At 36.8% G+C, this 18,432-nt stretch overlaps 1 protein-coding gene across 2 annotated transcripts in view; it reads left to right on the forward strand.

Moving 5' to 3' along the window:
• ADCY8 (adenylate cyclase 8) overlaps positions 1–18,432 on the forward strand; it is a 118,315-nt gene that overhangs the window by 56,878 nt on the left and 43,005 nt on the right. For both annotated transcript variants that reach the window (XM_068180999.1, XM_068181009.1), the window contains exons 5-7: positions 4,907–5,034; positions 14,026–14,184; positions 18,155–18,425. In XM_068180999.1, coding sequence (XP_068037100.1) covers positions 4,907–5,034; positions 14,026–14,184; positions 18,155–18,425 — 558 coding nt within the window. The remainder of the gene's footprint in view (positions 1–4,906; positions 5,035–14,025; positions 14,185–18,154; positions 18,426–18,432) is intronic.

Consider the following 18,432-nt stretch of genomic DNA (forward strand, 5'->3'; position numbering starts at 1 on the left):
ATTCGAAAAAATCTTTGTAACTGTGTATCATATCTGGTCCTCTTTTTTACCTACAAGGCCAGGCATGAGAACCCCTCTCCATCTGGCTCTCTCAAGGTCCCAGTTCTCTTTTCCAAAGTGACAGAGCTGCAATAGAAAGAATTTGGATTGAGCTCTCTCACCAACCCCCCTATAACAGACTGCTGATTAAGAACTTTGGCCTAGCCCCCATTCATGCTGAGAAATGAGGTTTATCCAGGTTTCCTCTGCCTTTAGCACATGTTTCAGGAACTGAGCTATTGTACACAAAGGCCAAGTCCTTTCTCCTTCTATTCTGGCTGCCTTTTAAAAGAAGACTTTGGTGTATGACTTCTCTTTGTTCTGTAGTTCAGTTGCAGTAATTTTTCATCCCCATAATTCTAAACTATGAACTTGAAATTATAAAACTTGCAAAAATTTTAGAATTTTCTGTGTTCTGTTCACTGTCCTATGGGGTTGCCTTCAAAACTAGGTAAAATGATTAATTCAGCACTGGCAGAATTGAAAAAGTGGCATAGCTTATAAAACAAAATCACTTTTTTTCCCTTGTCAGAAATTTAGCCCAAGGAAACAAGAAATATTAATGAAATCTCTGACTGTGTCTTTCAGTAACTTGATATTTGAGCAAGTCATTTCTGCAGCTCCACCTTATGCCAATTTGCTTTGCTTCCTTTCCAGACACTAGGGGTATATTTAATAAGCTCAAACAAATCATTCCCCACATATGAGGTAATTATGAAAAATCCGCATATTTTCTTTTTCTCTGGATTTGGGTGAATTGGAAAAAGGTTCTTATCCATTGTGGCTGAATTAATCTAGAATTATTATTAAAATAGTTGGGTGTTTGAGTCTGTTCAATATCCTCAGCAAAAAATTCTGATTTAAATTGATCTTGGCAGAATCTGGCCCCTTAATCTTCCACTTGCAGCAAATGAAAAGCTGCAAATGAGGGGAGAAAAGAGCCCCTATTTGTGACATGCTGAGATTTTAATGGATCCCTTCAATAAATGCTATTAATGAGTGAATATTGGAAGGGGTGTGAGACTGATGGATACTGATGTAAATGTCTGTATAATATTAGCTGCCATTTACATGCCCAAGGACAACTTCTAGAATTGCATATGAGAAAGAGAAGAGGAATAGAATAAATTAAAGATGAGATTATAATAACCTCAGAATGGTGTAAGAATTTAACACTATTGTGTAAAATATTTCCTGTATCAAAGTTCCTGTATGACAATTTTCTCTTATTTAAATAATTTACTCATTTTACAGTTTCTTCATACATATTTAGACTTTTCATTCATTTTCATTTAATATCAACTTGCCACTCTTAGATATCATTGCAGTGAGATAATTTTAGGAAGTGGGCTTGAGCTTTACAGTGTGAGGAAAATCTTGATTGATACTAATATCATTTTATACCACTGAAATGTGGGCAGGCCCTGAAAAAACTCAGTCTCTGATTTAAAACTAGAGCATGGCTGCCCACATTATCCATGAATCTAACCTTAATGCTCTTGTACAACCAGTCTGACAAAGCTTTGAGTCTAAACTGTAGATGTGATTAAGCTACCAAGTCATTTGAGGGAATCTCAGGAGACCAGGCAGTTCACCTCTGCCAAAGGCAGATACCATTAGCCTCCTGTCCTTCTTGAAAGTCGTTGAATTATCTTCCTCTAGATGATATATTTCCAGTGATTAAAAGCCCATAGTTTACTTTTGAAATTAGTATGATGGGAATAATTAGGGAAGAATAAAAAATGAAAAAGCAATGTAGTCAGGCTGTAACACAGATCACATTTAGCAGTCATAATAATTTGATTAACAAGAAAAAAAACAGGAAGACAAGGAATCATTTAAAAGCTCCCTCTGGTTTCTTGTGCCAGTAGAGACACCTTGCCCGACCCTTGTAATGTTCCACAGGACATAAATCTTATGTCATATTTGTTAGTCCTGTGTGGGTGTGGATATTCTCACTTCAGTCACAGAGAAAAAGAGAAAGATTTCCGCCAGCCTAAGCCTGGGAAAAAGTCCAGAGGAATGTAAACAATCTGTTATCTTGCTCTCCATTCATATTGTTTATAGATATGTTCTACCACACTGACCTAAGCCCAGTGCACCAATCAGGTGAAATGTTTTTACTTTAGGACCAATGGAATTAATGTTCACAATGTTCTTAATAAAAGAGAGAAGTGCTTTTGAATAAACACTCATTTGCCTTCCAAAATCGTACAAGTCATTTTGCCCGTCCCTGGCTCAACAGCGTCATGTGGGTGTTTCACATACCCAGGGTCTTACAGATGCATGGTGAGTTTAGGTACAGACAGCTGAACTGAAGCCCAGCCAACAGCTTTAGCTGTGAGCTGAATTTGTCCCCAGGCTTCCCCAACTGCCTTGCCTGGCTCTCCTTGGGTTCCACTGCTAGCTGGCATAGAGACACCTGACACAATCATCTCCGCTTGGATATTGCACTCCACAGATAACTTCCTGAGCTTTGGCAAATGAGTAAGGTGACACCACATGACAAGGAAAAGAAAACATTCATGAGGAGTTGAATGGATTTCCTGTGTCAAACACATGCACTCATATTTGCATATATCAGATCCTCATTAGCAGATCTTGCCATGTGTTAAGATTCTTGTTCTTACAAAATGCACATCCCTCTGAAGTTTGCTTTATTCTGAATTTCAGATATGCAGGAAGGTGATACAAGTCTCATCTGAATTTACTGAAACCAGCACTTCAGCCAGTTGTAGTGAGGCATTAAGAATCAAACAACAGTCTTATCCTATTGAAGACTATGGTCTTTAACTGTGCTGAAATAAATTCTCACTTAATAGGAGTTTCCCATATCGTCAGATAGGTATAATAAATTCTTAATTTAAAAGTGTAATTGAAAATTAAAGTATATTAATAGTTGAGATATATATTTCTTCTTTCTTTTATTCCAGTCTTTCTGTCCTAAACATTGACTGGTTTTCCTTTTTCCCCCTCTATTCTACTATGAGGTTATTATTTGTAAAGTATTTGCAGTGGCTCTGAATGAAGTGCTGCCTTTTGATTTATTCCGCCTCAGTCAAACCAATATGACATTATACACCATCCTTTTACCTTGTAGATGTAAAAGCAGACATCACTTATAGTAAGAATCAATTGAATGGGACCTTTAGAAAAACCCAAGAACTCTAGAGTCTGTGGTTTATATCTTCTTCTCTTTGCATTTTATCTAAACAAGGAACACAAAGAGAAGCTTAAGGAAGCCCACTTACTGTTTGACATACACTGATTTATGCCATTGAGTCCTACCTACTTCTTAATTAACTTTTATGCTTCATAGTTTCACTCTATAGTTAAAAAAACAGGTGGAAAACGTGGCAACATCAGATCTCTAATTCTTTCCATTGAGGGGGAGCAGTTTAAAAAAAAAAAGGTTTTTTGGAGGGGTTTAGGATGTACAATTTCATTTGAAGCAATATGAAAAATTCCCAGTGTTCTTGTGTGGATCTGCAGAGGGGCTGAAAAGAAGGAGGGAAGAGGAGAGTTACATATGAATTTTGACATTTTAGAAGCCCGAGTTCAGTCTGGAATTTTGTGTGAAATTTGGATAGCAAGGCATTGCTATCCAAGGCAAGCACTGGTTTTAGCTGGAAACAACCAAAGCTTCAAACACTGTCAGTTCCTACTGATGGTTTAAGGAGATTTTAGGGTGAATCAGCTTACTTTGGCCACATGCCCAGAGCAGATTTTACCCTTGCTGGCATGCTTAAGGCTTCAGCTGACTTGTCAAAAAGCTTTGGGTAAAAGAGTGTAGATTCCGTGTGTCACCCCAGGATTGTGCAAGGCTTGTCTGAGGTTGACTGCAAACCTTCATTCTTCCTAAGGTAAACTTTGAAGGGAACCGATACTTGATTCCTGGGAGAAGCAGCATTCACACTTGCTCCTAGATCTTACTTAAATTTTTTGTTTTTAAATTTCTGTTACTGCAGCCTTTACTGATTGATTATTAATACTACACTCAATATTTCAATGACTCTCCATCATAAAAACATTTCCTTGCCACAACTTGTAATGTTCTCTGTTCCTGTGCATTGATTGCCTCCTGTGAGGGCCCAACCAGCAGAATACATTGGGCAAATTTACAGGTAATCATGGAATCACATGCTGGTCTGGGAACTGCAAAATTTCAGCAGCTCAGGTATTTCTGCTCACTAGAAAAGGATCTTCTAAAATAATGGTCAAATCACACAATTATATTCTGTTTCAGTATGTAATGATACTGTTAATATGTATTTTAGAAATTAAATTCACTATTTGCTCTTAGGGTAAAGGATGCCAAACCTCATTTTTCCTAGCATGAGCTTGATGCAGGACAGCTTCTTTGAGATCCCTGCCATGCAGATACTTGATCAGTTCCTATAGCTGTTGGGAATATTTGAGTGTGACTGCAGAAACTGTAGGTGGGAAGGGATTTCAGTGGGAGGAAAGAGATTTTTAATTTATTTCCAGTGTAAAAAATGGACAGGAAAACATGCCCTGGAGGAACATAGTTTAAATTGGGTTATTCATTATCTCAGCTGGCATTTCTGAATCCTTGGCCTATGTTCCACCTAGCTCTGATAAAACCTTTCTCCCCATCAGCAAGAACGTCTCTGATTAGCATAAAAGAAAAATCACTATAGCTTTTATTTCTGCAAATGTAAAGGTACTTTATTTCAAAAGTGATATAAATCACAATTATACTAATGACAAGCAGGAAACATCCAGAAACGAGGTGGGGGGGTTGTTTTGGGTTTTTTTAACAGTAATTTTTCAACCACTTTTTACTTTCACCTTAAAATGATGAAAAATATACAAATATTTTCTTTCTCTGATACATTTTGTGTAGGAACATCATTGTCTCAGAATAAAGATCCTGGGGGATTGTTACTACTGCGTGTCGGGGCTCCCAGAACCTCGCCAGGACCATGCACACTGCTGTGTTGAAATGGGGCTCAGCATGATCAAGACTATCAGGTAATGCCTTTTTCTCCCCCTGATTCATTGTTTCTGGCAGTGTTCTGAACTTCTTACCTGAGAATGCTGTCATTAGACAAGTAATTATTCTGTTGGTTCAAAAATCTCAGCATTATCACTGCAAAAAGGACAGGACTTTTTTGATCCATGTAATGCATGGGAACAGTTACTAAAATTATTTTATTAACCTGTGCTACTTCAGAGATGTAACACAACAGCTGTGTGTGCAGCTGAGAGCTTCACAGTTCTTGGCAGTTCTCACTTTGTAGTGTTGTCAATTTCAAGAGGAGACTGAAGAGGAGGAGTCTGAATTGCTTCCTATCATCCCTTTAATAAAATTAAACCACAATATAAACACAAAATGGACTGCTTTGGCGATCCTTTAGCTTGGAAACTAGCTCATAGACAAACTCATATGAACTGAGATTTTCCAGATGAACAAATTTTACCTGCTAAATTAGGTTCTTGCTTAAATTCACAAGCACTGGAAGTATTTTAATGAAGGATTGTGTTCCCATCATGTAAATATAATTATCTTGCTGTAGATTATTGTATTTTGATGCAATTACAATTAATAATAATCATGTTTCAGCAGCCTGTGGGTAAAGCTTGTCCAATGAGTTACCATGACATTGACTGACATCTAGTACTCCAAGAGAGGTTTTGTTCATCTTTTTGAAACGTATGGGTTTTTACTGATACAACATATCAATAAAAAATTACTGTGCTTATCATATTCAAATACTTTTCTGTTGTTGTCTTCCCTAAAATAGTGTTGCCTAACGTGAGCATTCTCCCCTTTCCCTGGATATTTTGCTGTCCAGACTCTTTGTCTGCTTCTTGTCCAGACCACTTTGCACCTTTTATCTGGGTCTCTCTCATGACATACATCAGACAGTTAATGCACACTGCAGCTGCATTACTGAGCTCTTATTAGAGAAAGAATTTGACTAAAATTAATTAATGGAAAATGTAACTGAATAATGATTATGCAACACTGATATCTAAGAAGGCTGGATTCAATTATCACAGGCTAAATGTTGAATAAAGTAATAAATACTTTGCTTCTGGAATCCCCACAGTGAAAGTGAAACATGAATTAGAGAACACAGAGATTAAAAAAAAATCTACCAGCATTGTTAAAATTTTTGGATACACACATCAAATCTTTGCATTTCCTTGGTAAGACCACCTGAAGACAACCCATTGTAAGCTCTTTTTCTTCTAAGACAGCAAATTTCTCTCCATCTCCTTACACAAGTGGAAGTCTGTAACATCCTGTGCCCTTCAATGAACAGGGTCTTGAAGGCAGCAATCCAGTAGAAATATTGCTCTATTTTTAGTGTCTTAAATGACAGCTACAATCAGTTGGAGCTGTGACACCAAAGTCCATCAGAACCTGGGTCATCCATCACAGACTAATTCAGTTCAGATTACCCCCAATTTATTTGATAATCCCAGTATCTGATTTTCTGTCTATGCAATGAGGATGGTTCTTCCCCCAGGCTTTTCTGTTCAGAGTATAGGAGCCCTGTGTTGCTTATCTTAATGTGTGTTCACACAGTTCACAGGGATGACCAATCCTGCCATGGAATATTAGAAATACTTCTGCCCCCATTTCTGAGAGAATTTGGAGTTATCTACAATCTATTAATTAAAATTAAAGAAGTAGATATATATCTCGCAGTTAAGATTAAAAAAAATCCTCTTTATGAACATGAGTTTTTTATCACATTGGTCCCCACAGAATTTTACCATATTTAAAATGTGACGGAAATGACATTTTGATGATTAGAAAAATTTTTATCATCATCAGAAGATTTCATAAAATAAATATTTCTAAATCTAAAATAATAGGGAGATGACCTAAGATATGCAAAACCATCATTCAGATTGGAGAGCTGCATTGAAGTTATACAGACAAACATTTCTCTCCATTGACATTGGTAATGTTGTACCAGCCAGTACAACCCTTCTGGTGAGGCAGCGCCCAAAAAACCCCGTTATTTCAGGATACCATTGCTGAATACTCCTTCTATTGTCCTTGAAGTCTCCGTGGTCAAAGGGAATGAAGAAGAATGTCAGATCCTTTCATTACACAACATGAAAAATACATCTACATGGACAGACTGGCTCACAAGGGACTTCTGAGTGTTTTCACACAGCTCGTACCCATACAGCTAAATTGTTAATTTATTGTTAATTAAGACTCTACAAATTGATTTTAAGCTTGAGTCTTGCAGCTCCACTACTCCTTTTGCAGATGAAAAGAACTGTTTAGAACTCAACAGAATAATTCAAGATCATTATTTTCTCTGTAATGTGTTGTGGGTTCTTTTTTTGCATCACCATGTTTTGTTAAAAATCCCATAAAAGCAGCATTATTATTGTTGTTCAAATCTGTCTTCTTGTTCTTTGCTCCCTTAACTCTTGAGAACAATCGATGGGCAACTTTTAACCACAGGAAATTTCCATAGAATCTGATATTTACTCCAAAGTAGGGCAGTTTTGCTTCACCACATTTGGGCATGAGAAAAAATACTTACTCCAACTGTGCTGCAATACCCAAAGACCTGTAAATTCTGTTTATCTGCATCTGGAAATGTGAATTAAAATAAAAAGGACAAACTCTTCACAAGGAGTTTTTTTTCAACTGGTTTTCACATCTTTTCACATGCAGCAATAACTCTCATTGTGTTTAATTTTATTGTCCCATTGTGTCTAATTTTATTTATCAATGCCTGTCTGTACTGACTGTTGATGGAAATGGGATTCCAGTGGAATGTTTAGCCACAAGATGATAATTCATTTTAACAATTATCATTTCATGATAATTCATTTTAACAATTATCACCCAAGCTAAGTTTTTGTCAGGGATAACACCGCCTTCTCAAATGTCCTTATTCCTAAAACCTCTGTGACTGGGAGTAGAGTGGAAGGGAGATTGCGTGAGACTCAGCTCCTCAAGGACTCACTTTCATACTGTAATGATGGAAATGGCACAATACATATAACAGTGGAAATTCAAACAAACATTTGTGCTGGTATATTTGTTTGGTAAATGAAGAAGTCCTGAGTTGTTTCATTTGTTGTTTCATTTCCCACTAAAATCATCTGAAAGAGTGACTATTATGACAGAATAAATGGTCCCAGCATGCAAAAAAGGCTAAACTGCAGAAATTAGATAACAGCTTGTCTTCATTAAAAGTCTGTAATTAAGTACTAATATTAAGGCAAATTTATGAGAGAGGGAAAAAAAAGGAAAACTAAAAAAACACAAACAAAACCCACAACCAAAAAACCCTCAACTATTTTAGAAGACTGACTGCCCTGGCAGGTTTCCTGCTTTAACATGAAAAAACTGCTTTTATTATCATCTGTTGAGTATTAACAAAAATCATGAAGTGATCCATTCTTGTTAAAGAAGTTACTCAGGCAGTAAAAAAGGCAGGAATTGTTTTCATATTCCATTATTTATAAATTATTTAAGAATGTAATCATATATTAATATCATTCATCCAGTTCTGGATTCCTTCCACAGATTATTTCTCTTGTGATCTACAAGGCTCTTCCTATGATGCAATGAGCTCTGATTCACAGAAGAGAGCATGTATTCACAAACCCAAAAACTAAGGCTTAACTTCATTGCCGGGTGGTGCTGGAAAGGGATATTGTGACATATTCACAAATTCAGCCAGCACTTTTTAGACAGTTCTAAGATTGAATATAGGTTTCTCACTGAGACTTGATCATATTGTCACCTCCACATGTCTGTTTCAGCCACTGACTCTGAATGGAGAGAACACCAGAATAGATTTTTTTTTCCTATTTTTGCTGTTGGATGATGTTATGTACTAAATCAGGCTGAGATGAATGAATTAATGTACTTCTGTGACCTCTTTGAATGCACCATGAAACACAGTCAAGGCCAAATTGGAAAAATGGCATAGGACAGTGTGTATATACATATATATGTATATGCATACATATATGATTATATAGATTTTTATAACATACTTTTCAAATCAAAAAGCAAACTTCTAATCATATTGTGGGTGGTCCCTTGTACTGTATTATTTTCCTGCTTCTCAGAGCAGATTGACATAAGAAAGAGGATTGCAGCACTATTAACTCTGCCCATGTAGCTACAGTTTCTGTCTGAACTCAGAGCAAGTCAGCTATATTAGTGATAGGTCTGACAATATGAAGCTTCTCCAATTAATAGTTTCTGCCTATATTAGATTACAGTTCTAAATCCAAGGTAAAGTCATCCTGGTACTATTTTAAATTGGCTCCTTGGGAAAATATCTACATTAAATTGCAAATTCAACTTGTGTAAAGTTCATCTACAAAATGTTATATCCCACAAATCACATTGCCTGCACTGTACCATTCAAAGTGTTCAGTAGCTTAGTGTATCCTGTTACCTAGCTTTTTTAAAATAATGGATATCTCCTTCACAGGCATGACACAGTTCCCAGTCACTCTGAAAAGATCACTTACCTCACTTCATCTACTCTCCTGTCATGTCAGCATCAAAAAGCATTTGAATTCCTTTAGGAAAATTCCATAATTCTGTTGAATCCAACCAAAATTTTTTCCTGTATAACTGAACCTTATGATCAAAGGACATTTCAGTTAGCAGGAGACACAGATCACCTGTCCATCCTTCTGCTCTCAGCAGAGTCAGCTAAAACCCTTATTTACTTCAACCAGAATACATGGACTTTCATATTTCACCTGCATGAGGATGATAATTACTATGTCTTGATGGATAAATCGAACAACCCCAGAGAATTTTAGCCATCACTAAGAAAAAGTGGAACAGGCTGGCCAACTCCACTCTTCTGAAGTCATTTTGCTTCCAAAATCAGGAAGTTGCATTCAAATTACCTACTGGAAATGGTCTGGAACAGGATGTGAAAGGGCTTGTTGAGAATGAAAAAGCATTCTGTTTTAAGTATCTCAAAGCATAGTCATAACTCTGTACAACTGAACTGGTCAGCACAGAAGCAGCCCATGTGTCACTTTCAATCTTCAGGGCCTGAATTCCAGGGCATTCAGATTTTTGACAGCTGCAGAAAATGTTGAAAAGCAAATTTCTGACTTTTGGCTCACCTTCTTCATGCAAATAAGAAAAGTTTCAATTAACACCACAAAAATCAAATACCCATCAAAGAATGCTGACCAGGAGGAAATGCCAAGATCCAATTAAAATCATTGAATATTTTTATCTCTGGCTAGACTGAAATGAGATGAATGGCAAAAAATAACACCAGTCACAGTTACCTTATCCTGGATAAGATATCAAAGCACTTGTGAGGCAAAGAGAGCTGCTTTATAGATCATCAATAATACATCTTTATGCATGCACTTTGCAGAAAGCCTGTGAAGTAGTTGAAGAAAATGCATTTTTTTAAATTAGAAGCTTCATTGACAGTTGAATAAATTTAAGAGAGAGAAGATCTAGATGTGGAATACCTGAGTTTTGCAAAATGGACTCGCTTAATATTTTTTCTCTATATTTTTTATCTAGTACGTGCTATTGTTTCTGAGAATTTTTTTTCCTGAATAAGTTAGAACTACCACTATTGATGAAGGTGATCCAGGCTTTGTTATTTCAGGCTTTGTTTTTCCTATCCCTGTTTGTAAACAAGACCTCCAAAAGTATGTGGTAGTCTGGCTGCTAGAGAGTTAGATTTGACCATGATTAAGTCCCCTTCTTTACATAAAATTCAGAAATCCTTTTCAACCCACATCACTCCAAATTTTAAATAAAAAGAATAATTCCATAACTTCTTACATACTAACAAATCACCTCACTTTTAAACTTTTTCGTCTTTGCAGAAAAAATTTGAAATAAAGCAAACCATTTATTCTTTGTTCAATTTTATTAATTTATTAAAATTAAATTTATTAAATTTGTAAGATATTTCTTACAAAAAAAAAATTTTATGAAGACTATTGTTTTCACAACAGGTTATCAGCAGTTCTGCTTTCACTCTTGTGTTGCAAATAATAAGGTCATTTGAGCAAGATTAGATCGCTCCTGTGCTTTGATTCATGTCCTGGACAGGGCTGTTTAAATATCTGTCAGACTTCATGCAATCAGGTCCCCTCCTTTAACTATTTTCCCACCTATCCACATAGGAACACATTGCTGTGCATGACAAGAGGAGGATGCAAAGACAGAGCCTTGCATGTGCACTAGCACTGCAGCAGACAAAAACAGAATGTTCCTCAGCCAAAGGGTGCAGGCAGGAGGCCAAATCCCCTCTGTCTGCTGATGAGGAGCTGAGATTAAATATCACCTGAGCAGCACATAAAGAGTTGCTGGGTGACTGCGAAAGACAAATAAGGCAAGGGGGAGAGGACCTTGATTTGTGTCTGCAGTGCACTGTAGGAGGTGGAGTGGACAGCACAGCTCTGTGAGGTTTAGGACAAATGCAGAAGTCCTGTGTGGCTGATGGAGGATGCCAAAGCCTTCTCAGCCCATCACCACATTTTTATGACAAGGGAAAAGTTAACTCCAGGAATCCTTTGTGAGCACTCTGGAAACAGAGGGGAACATGGCTCTTTTGCACCATCGTTTGTACCTGGTCTCGCCAGTGATACCTGCATGTGTTAGTTCTCATAGAAGATACAAATGCAAGACCACAATTTACAGTATTTAAAATTATTAGAATAGAATAGAATAGAATAGAATAGAATGGAAATCTATTTTAGTTGGAAGGGGCCTACAGTGACCATCTAGTCCAACTGCCTGCCAATTCAAGGGTCACCAAAGTTAAAGCATGTTAAAGACATTGTCCAAATGCCTCTTGATCATGGGCTTGGCACATCAGTCATCTCAGTAGAGAGCCTGTCACTGTTTGGCCACAGTCATAACAAAGAAATGTTCCCTAAAGTCCAAGCTGAACATTCACTGATGCAGCTGTGAGTTATTCCCATACATTCAGTCACTGGATCCTAGGGAGAAGAGCTCAGCATCTCCTCTCTTCTTCCCCTCCTCAGGAAGCTGTTGGAGAGCAACGAGGTCACACCTTAGCCTCCTCTTCTCCAAACTAGACAAACCTAGAGCCTTCAGCTGCTCCTCACAGGACATGACAGCTGGTAAAACAGAAATTAAATTGGTAAAATAGCATGTGAGTCTATATATGTATAGAGAAAGATTACATAAATATAGGCTATTAAAACATTTTATTAAACTTAAACCCTTCTTATGGATTGCATTTTTCAATGAAAAGCTTTTTGTTCACTTATTCCTCTAAATACAATTATTCTTTATTTCAAGATAAGGAAATCAAATGTAAAATGAAAAATAATTATCTTAGTCTGAACAAAAGGAAAAGGCAGACTGGGGAAACAATCATGAGAGGAGTTTTGTGATAATTCCTCTAACAGTTATGAGTGTCAGTTTAGATATTTCTGTAGCATATAAAAATTATTCAAAATAGATTAAAATCTCATTGGTCTCACTTTTATTAGCTGCTCTCACAGCATTTAAAGTGCTTCAATGTGGAGGAGTTGTTGCATATCCCATCTTCCAGGGACAGGTAATTGTTTGTAAAATTTTGATATTTCAAGCCCTCTTGCTTGCATGAAATGAAGAAATTTGTAAATGAAAACTATAAGCTCTAAATATAAAATGCAGATAAAACCCTTCTCAAAGTTTCTTTTTTATTATTTTATTATTAAGTATTTAAAACCTTTTTCTCTTAGATATCTGAAATATATTGGGCTCCTGATGTGATAAACAGGTCTTGTAGGCAAACTACTGCACTGAGACTTATCATATGCCTGCCTTTCTCCAAGCATTCGTAACATGAAGGGAACAGAAATTATGAATTCCTTATTTTCAATTTTTCACATTTTTGTGCAACTAGTTTCCATTACAGAACTCTTTGGTTTTGGGTTTTTTTTTCCTGCTTTCAAATTGAGCTGATGCTCCGTTGCAACAATGAAAGCTCAAGTATTGAATGCAGAAAGAAATTTGCCCTTTTTTCCTCTACAGAGGATCTGTCAAGGTCATTACTGATGCATCTCAGGCAATGGCAGTTAACTTCAGAGCAGCGAAATAGAGCTGCTTATTCTTTCCCTGCTCTGTATCGTCATCTTGCTGTGCTTCTATTGACTTCAGTGACTGTAGAGATGAGGCCCTTTACAGAGACACAGCAGGTTTGTAGACCAGCAGTAGCAATGTGCTTTTCCTATCCTGAGCACACAATTTAATGATTAATGAACACAAGCTCTAATACTATTTCTGGTGCAAACAGGTTTTGTCGCACAAATAGAACTGGAAAAGCAGTCTCTTAACAAATATGCTTATTTGTGTTTATTTTTGAGAGGTGAAATGGTCACCACCACCCACAGAATGGGCAAAACAGATTTTAAACTCACATGGTTGTCATGACAGAGCAAATGGTGTTCTGGCCAAATCTAATGAAAATAATCATTTGATAAAAAGTAACTCTGGAAAATCCCAATCAATAAAATAACATTTTTTAAAAAACTGAAATTAAGTAAAAAATACACACCATAAAATAATAGACAGGTTTGGTGAAAATAGTTCCTGTTCCTGAACTATGCATATTGTTCCTGACTGTTCCATACTGTTCCAACAGTTCTGTACTGTTCCTGAACCTTTCATAATTCCAAGCTAAAGCACTCAATAAGTCAAACAAAATATTTTCACTCAGATATCTTTTTCACTCTCTACCTTTCCCTTTCTGTCTGATTGAAATAAGTGTGCCACTGAGCCATGCATGCAATTAAGTGCTTAATGATAACCTGGCTTTTAGAATAATTTTATCACTACTTCTACCTTTGCTATTTAGAAAGTTCTCTCTTCATTTTACAGGCTAGACTGCACTTTACAGCTAATTGACATCATATTTTGCATCATACCCTTTTCAAAATGATATGGAAAATTGTGGCATATATTTTCATAAGTCTGGTCTTTTTTCTTTCTTTGTGTGTTTTGTTTAACAGATATGTCAGATCAAGAACAAAGCATGACATTGACATGAGAATAGGGATTCATTCTGGATCGGTTCTGTGTGGAGTGCTGGGCCTGAGAAAGTGGCAGTTCGATGTCTGGTCGTGGGACGTGGATATTGCAAACAAACTTGAGTCAGGTGGAATTCCTGGGTAAGGCAAAGTGTATTTCTCCCAGTCAGAAAACTTTGCCAGCACATTACACTGTTAACCTTGCCCTAGAGATTAACTATCTTATGTCATTTCACCAACCATGACCTTTTTTTTTGCTATTTTGCAGTTGGCAAGGATTAGTGAGGCTACAGCCAAAAAAGGTAGAAATGGTCTGCTTGTAGAGCCATTTGAAAAGACAAGACAAAAATATTTATTTTTCTTTGTTACTCTTGATTTTCTCAGAAAGATCAATTTTTTGTTTTCAGCCCTCATAGTCCTCAGAGGTAGCCCGAATTTCCCAGTTAGATGTTGACCATTCATGAGATTTTCCAGGCTTCATTCTCTCACCTTTTTCATTCAAATGATACTATGAGGTACAAAGCTATAATTTGTTTTATTTCATAATGCACAAACTGTGGGAAGAATTATGTGTTCATGGGTCAATAATCCAATAATAATTTGTTATGAACAGCAGGATCTCTGGGAAGTCTTTTGAATAATTTGATGCTTTAGTAGATGTTTTGAGATATTTATCTTAACCTGTCTATATGTGAAAATGTATGGTTTTCCACTAAAAATAGCCTAGTTTCTTTCTATGTCGCAGTGGCTGATGTGGTTGATTTACCTGAAAGTTGAATGTTATTTCTGCTTGATTTGACTTATATATCTTGCTAGTTTGGAAGCTACAAATCCTAGATTTGAACAGTAGTGATTACAGGAATCTTCTGTTCACTTTCAGTTCCACCTGCCATTATTGAAAGATGTAGAAAAGATCACCTAGACAATTCCAATTTTAGCCATGGAATTTGGAAGCAATAGCAGCAGACATATTTATGTGAAAAAAAATCTAAACGGTGCTGTCACCTTGAATGACAGAGATTTTAAGTCATCAAAACTGAGTCATGTGCTGTCCTCCCTACACACACATCAGGATCTGTCAAAGCTGTCATGTTCCCAGGAAATTGGAAGGAAATTTGCTTCATATATTGCAAATGCAGGCCCCATCCACAGTTCTACATAGTAAATCTTTATTTGAATATATACTCTTGGAATTAGCAGAAAATTAAATTCTGCATGCTTTGACAACAACTTCTGTACTCTGCATATGTCACCCATGTATAAAATTTCTGAAAAAAATTTCATTGTCTGCTGCTTATCCCACGTGATAGCCCCAGATGACTAAGAGGATACTTTGTTCACATGAGCAAATGGATCATCTAAGTTTCACCATTCACACCTGCAAAAAGCCAAGTGTATTGCTGTTGATGTGTGCAAGTCGTGTGGCTATTAATGAATAACCCAGAAAACGCACATATAAAATGATGTAGATAAAATGTCTGGCAGGTTTTCAGTCTGTCAGAGCTGAGTGATTTCCTGGATATCAGTGTGCCAGCAGAACAAAGCCTGTATAGGATAGCAATGAACCAAGTCCCTCAGAATAGTGATTTACATCAGAGTTTCCTAGTGTGCAGAGCAGATATAATAGATCTGTTAAGTTAATTTCAGCCTCTCCTTACTTCTCCCTGCCACCAGCATCCAAATCCCCCTACATGTTGTAATGCTGAGGTCATTTCCATTCCTAGAGCAGCTTCACCAGGAAAGCTGCCCTGGGGTTATGAGCAGTCCTGCTCTCACAGTGTAAAACAAGAGCAAACATGAACTGCAGCATTTTCCTGAGGGCACAGTGAAGACAGGCAGATGAGGATGGGAAACATCCTTTTACCCAGTCTGAGAGCAGGAAAGAAGGGGCTCAGCTCTTTGCCTCAATGCCTGCCTGTCCCCCTGAGCCCCCATGAGCATGGGTGATGCAGGGAGAGATTGCACCTGACAGAAGGAGCATAAGCCAACAGGCCAGCTGCCATGGGAGAAGGCAGTTAGGAGCACTGAGAAAAAATGGTAATTCCCATTTTTCTGAGAGTAAAAAATGTGTCCACAACACCTGAGAAGGAAATCTTGTGATCTTGTAATCAGTGACAATCTTCTACCAGGATTCCATTTTCTAATAATTTTTACTGAGTATATCTAATTACTCTCCAGTATTGAATTGCATAAATCCTAGGTAATAATTAATTTTCGATGATGTCTCAATGGCAGGTATCATCTAACACTGTGGGCCTGATATGCTTTCAAGAGTAGGTCAGGCAATACTTTTTGACTTCAATACTCACGTTCCCAATGTATTGTATTTGTAGAAAATGAAAAGGTATCTCTCCACATTTTAAGCTTTTTAAGCAAGCAGTACAAAAGGTGAAGCCAGAAAATAATTATAATCTGCCCACTATTTATTAATATTTGGCCCATTTAGGATATCATATTAATAGCTATCTCCATACTTTGGTAAAGCTGTTATCATATCCATCACAAAATCCATATTTCAGGGCTTTATTTCCTAAATTATATTAGTTGAATCTAAAGAGAGAGATAGTCACCTTGACAACTAGTATATCACCTTCTCTTTATTTTTTTTTGTTTTAGGTTAGTACTTTACTTAAATCAATTTAGCCTATTTGGATTTCTTAGAGCAAGGAAACTCATCATCTTTCTGAGAGGTCACGTGCTTTGCTGTTTAAGTCCGGGCCAAAAGTTGCTTATATCTAAGAAACATTTTTACTGGGTTTTATAATTAGTTTTAGTGATTTTTCACTACAAAATACTACTAATCTCTGTGATCATTATAACATGACTTTAGAAAGAGAAAGATATAGAAAACCTGGGAAGAAGCAGGGAAGTTGAGACAGCTTAAAAATGGCTGGGATACAAATTTTTTATCTTTTAATTAGATGTTGATATTTAATGCAGTTTGTGCCAAGTTGTAATACTCCTGGGCACTTCACACTGCTTAAATACAACCAGTACTTTATTTTCTAGCATTGCATACACATCATATATGCCCTTATAGTCTTTTATTCCATCAAAATATTTTGCAGTTCAGTTCTGTGTTGGCATCCTTTGAGTTACAGAAGGAAGTTCCCATGGGGCGTGCTAGGACCGTTTCCTTCACAGGAGGAAGCCAAATTGTGGTGCCTGAGAAAAGCAATACAGCATGTGTCATCAAGAAAGGATAAAGAATTTCAGCTCACTCTGAATATTAGGAATCTGTATGCAAGTCTGTCTTTCAGAAAGTGACATACATCCAAAGTTTAAAAAATCATCTGGTTTAAAGAGTCACTACAACTATTTTCTTTGGGCTAGATAAATGCCTAATTCAAAGCTCCTACTGCATTCATGATGCTGCATTGTACAGTATAGTATAGCCAACCATGCTGATGGGTTCTAGAGGTGTCTGCAATTTTCCTATATGCAGGAACTTGAAGTTTCCTTAAAAATGGTTTAGCTGGAAGACATCCAAATTCCTATCATACCATTGCAAAATTTGAGCTCTTTTGCATGTAATCTCTTAAATTCAACTTCACTTTGGCCAAAATTTATTGAACTCATTGCTTAGTCTTAATAGAAATTATTACATTGCTTGCCTTTGCATAGTTCCCCTATTTCCCCAATTCACTTCAGGTGCAATCAGACTACTAATTTTAAATGTTTAAGGTACCTCAGGAAACTGAAGGAAATTAAAGACCTTCACATAAACTGTTCTAACACCTACCATTTATTTTTCTCTCTACATACTTCCTTGAAGTACAGTTTGCTTTCCCTCAGAATAGTGTTTTACTTGGGAAGGTCTCCCATTAAAATATTAACTATGAGCAAAGGTATCAGGTGTGAATGTCAAAGTGTTTTTCCTGTGATGGGTCTTTGTGCATTAATGACATCTTACTGAGGTAAACATGTCTTGAGATTATTTGACCACAAAAAAAGCTCATGTTTTTAAATGCACTACTTAATTTTCATTGTTTGCAATAGAAAACCTTGTATTTTTCCATAATGTTAAACAATATAGAGTTCAAAACCTCCTTCTAAGCTATGTGTAGTAGAGCACAATCAGTATTTGCTACTACTTATTTCACTTATTCAGGAGGATTCACATCTCCAAAGCCACTCTGGACTGCCTGAATGGGGATTATAAAGTTGAAGAAGGGCACGGCAAAGAGCGCAATGAATTCCTGAGGAAACATAACATTGAGACTTATTTAATTAAACAACCTGAGGAGAGTCTGTTGACTCTACCTGAAGATATTGTGAAAGAGGCTGTCAGCTCCTCTGACAGGAGAAACAGTGGAGCTACGTTTACCGAGGGATCCTGGAGCCCTGAACTTCCATTTGATAACATAGTGGGAAAACAAAACGTAAGTC

The sequence above is a fragment of the Anomalospiza imberbis genome, chromosome 1 (assembly GCF_031753505.1).
Source record: "Anomalospiza imberbis isolate Cuckoo-Finch-1a 21T00152 chromosome 1, ASM3175350v1, whole genome shotgun sequence".
Taxonomy (NCBI): Eukaryota; Metazoa; Chordata; class Aves; order Passeriformes; family Viduidae; genus Anomalospiza; species Anomalospiza imberbis.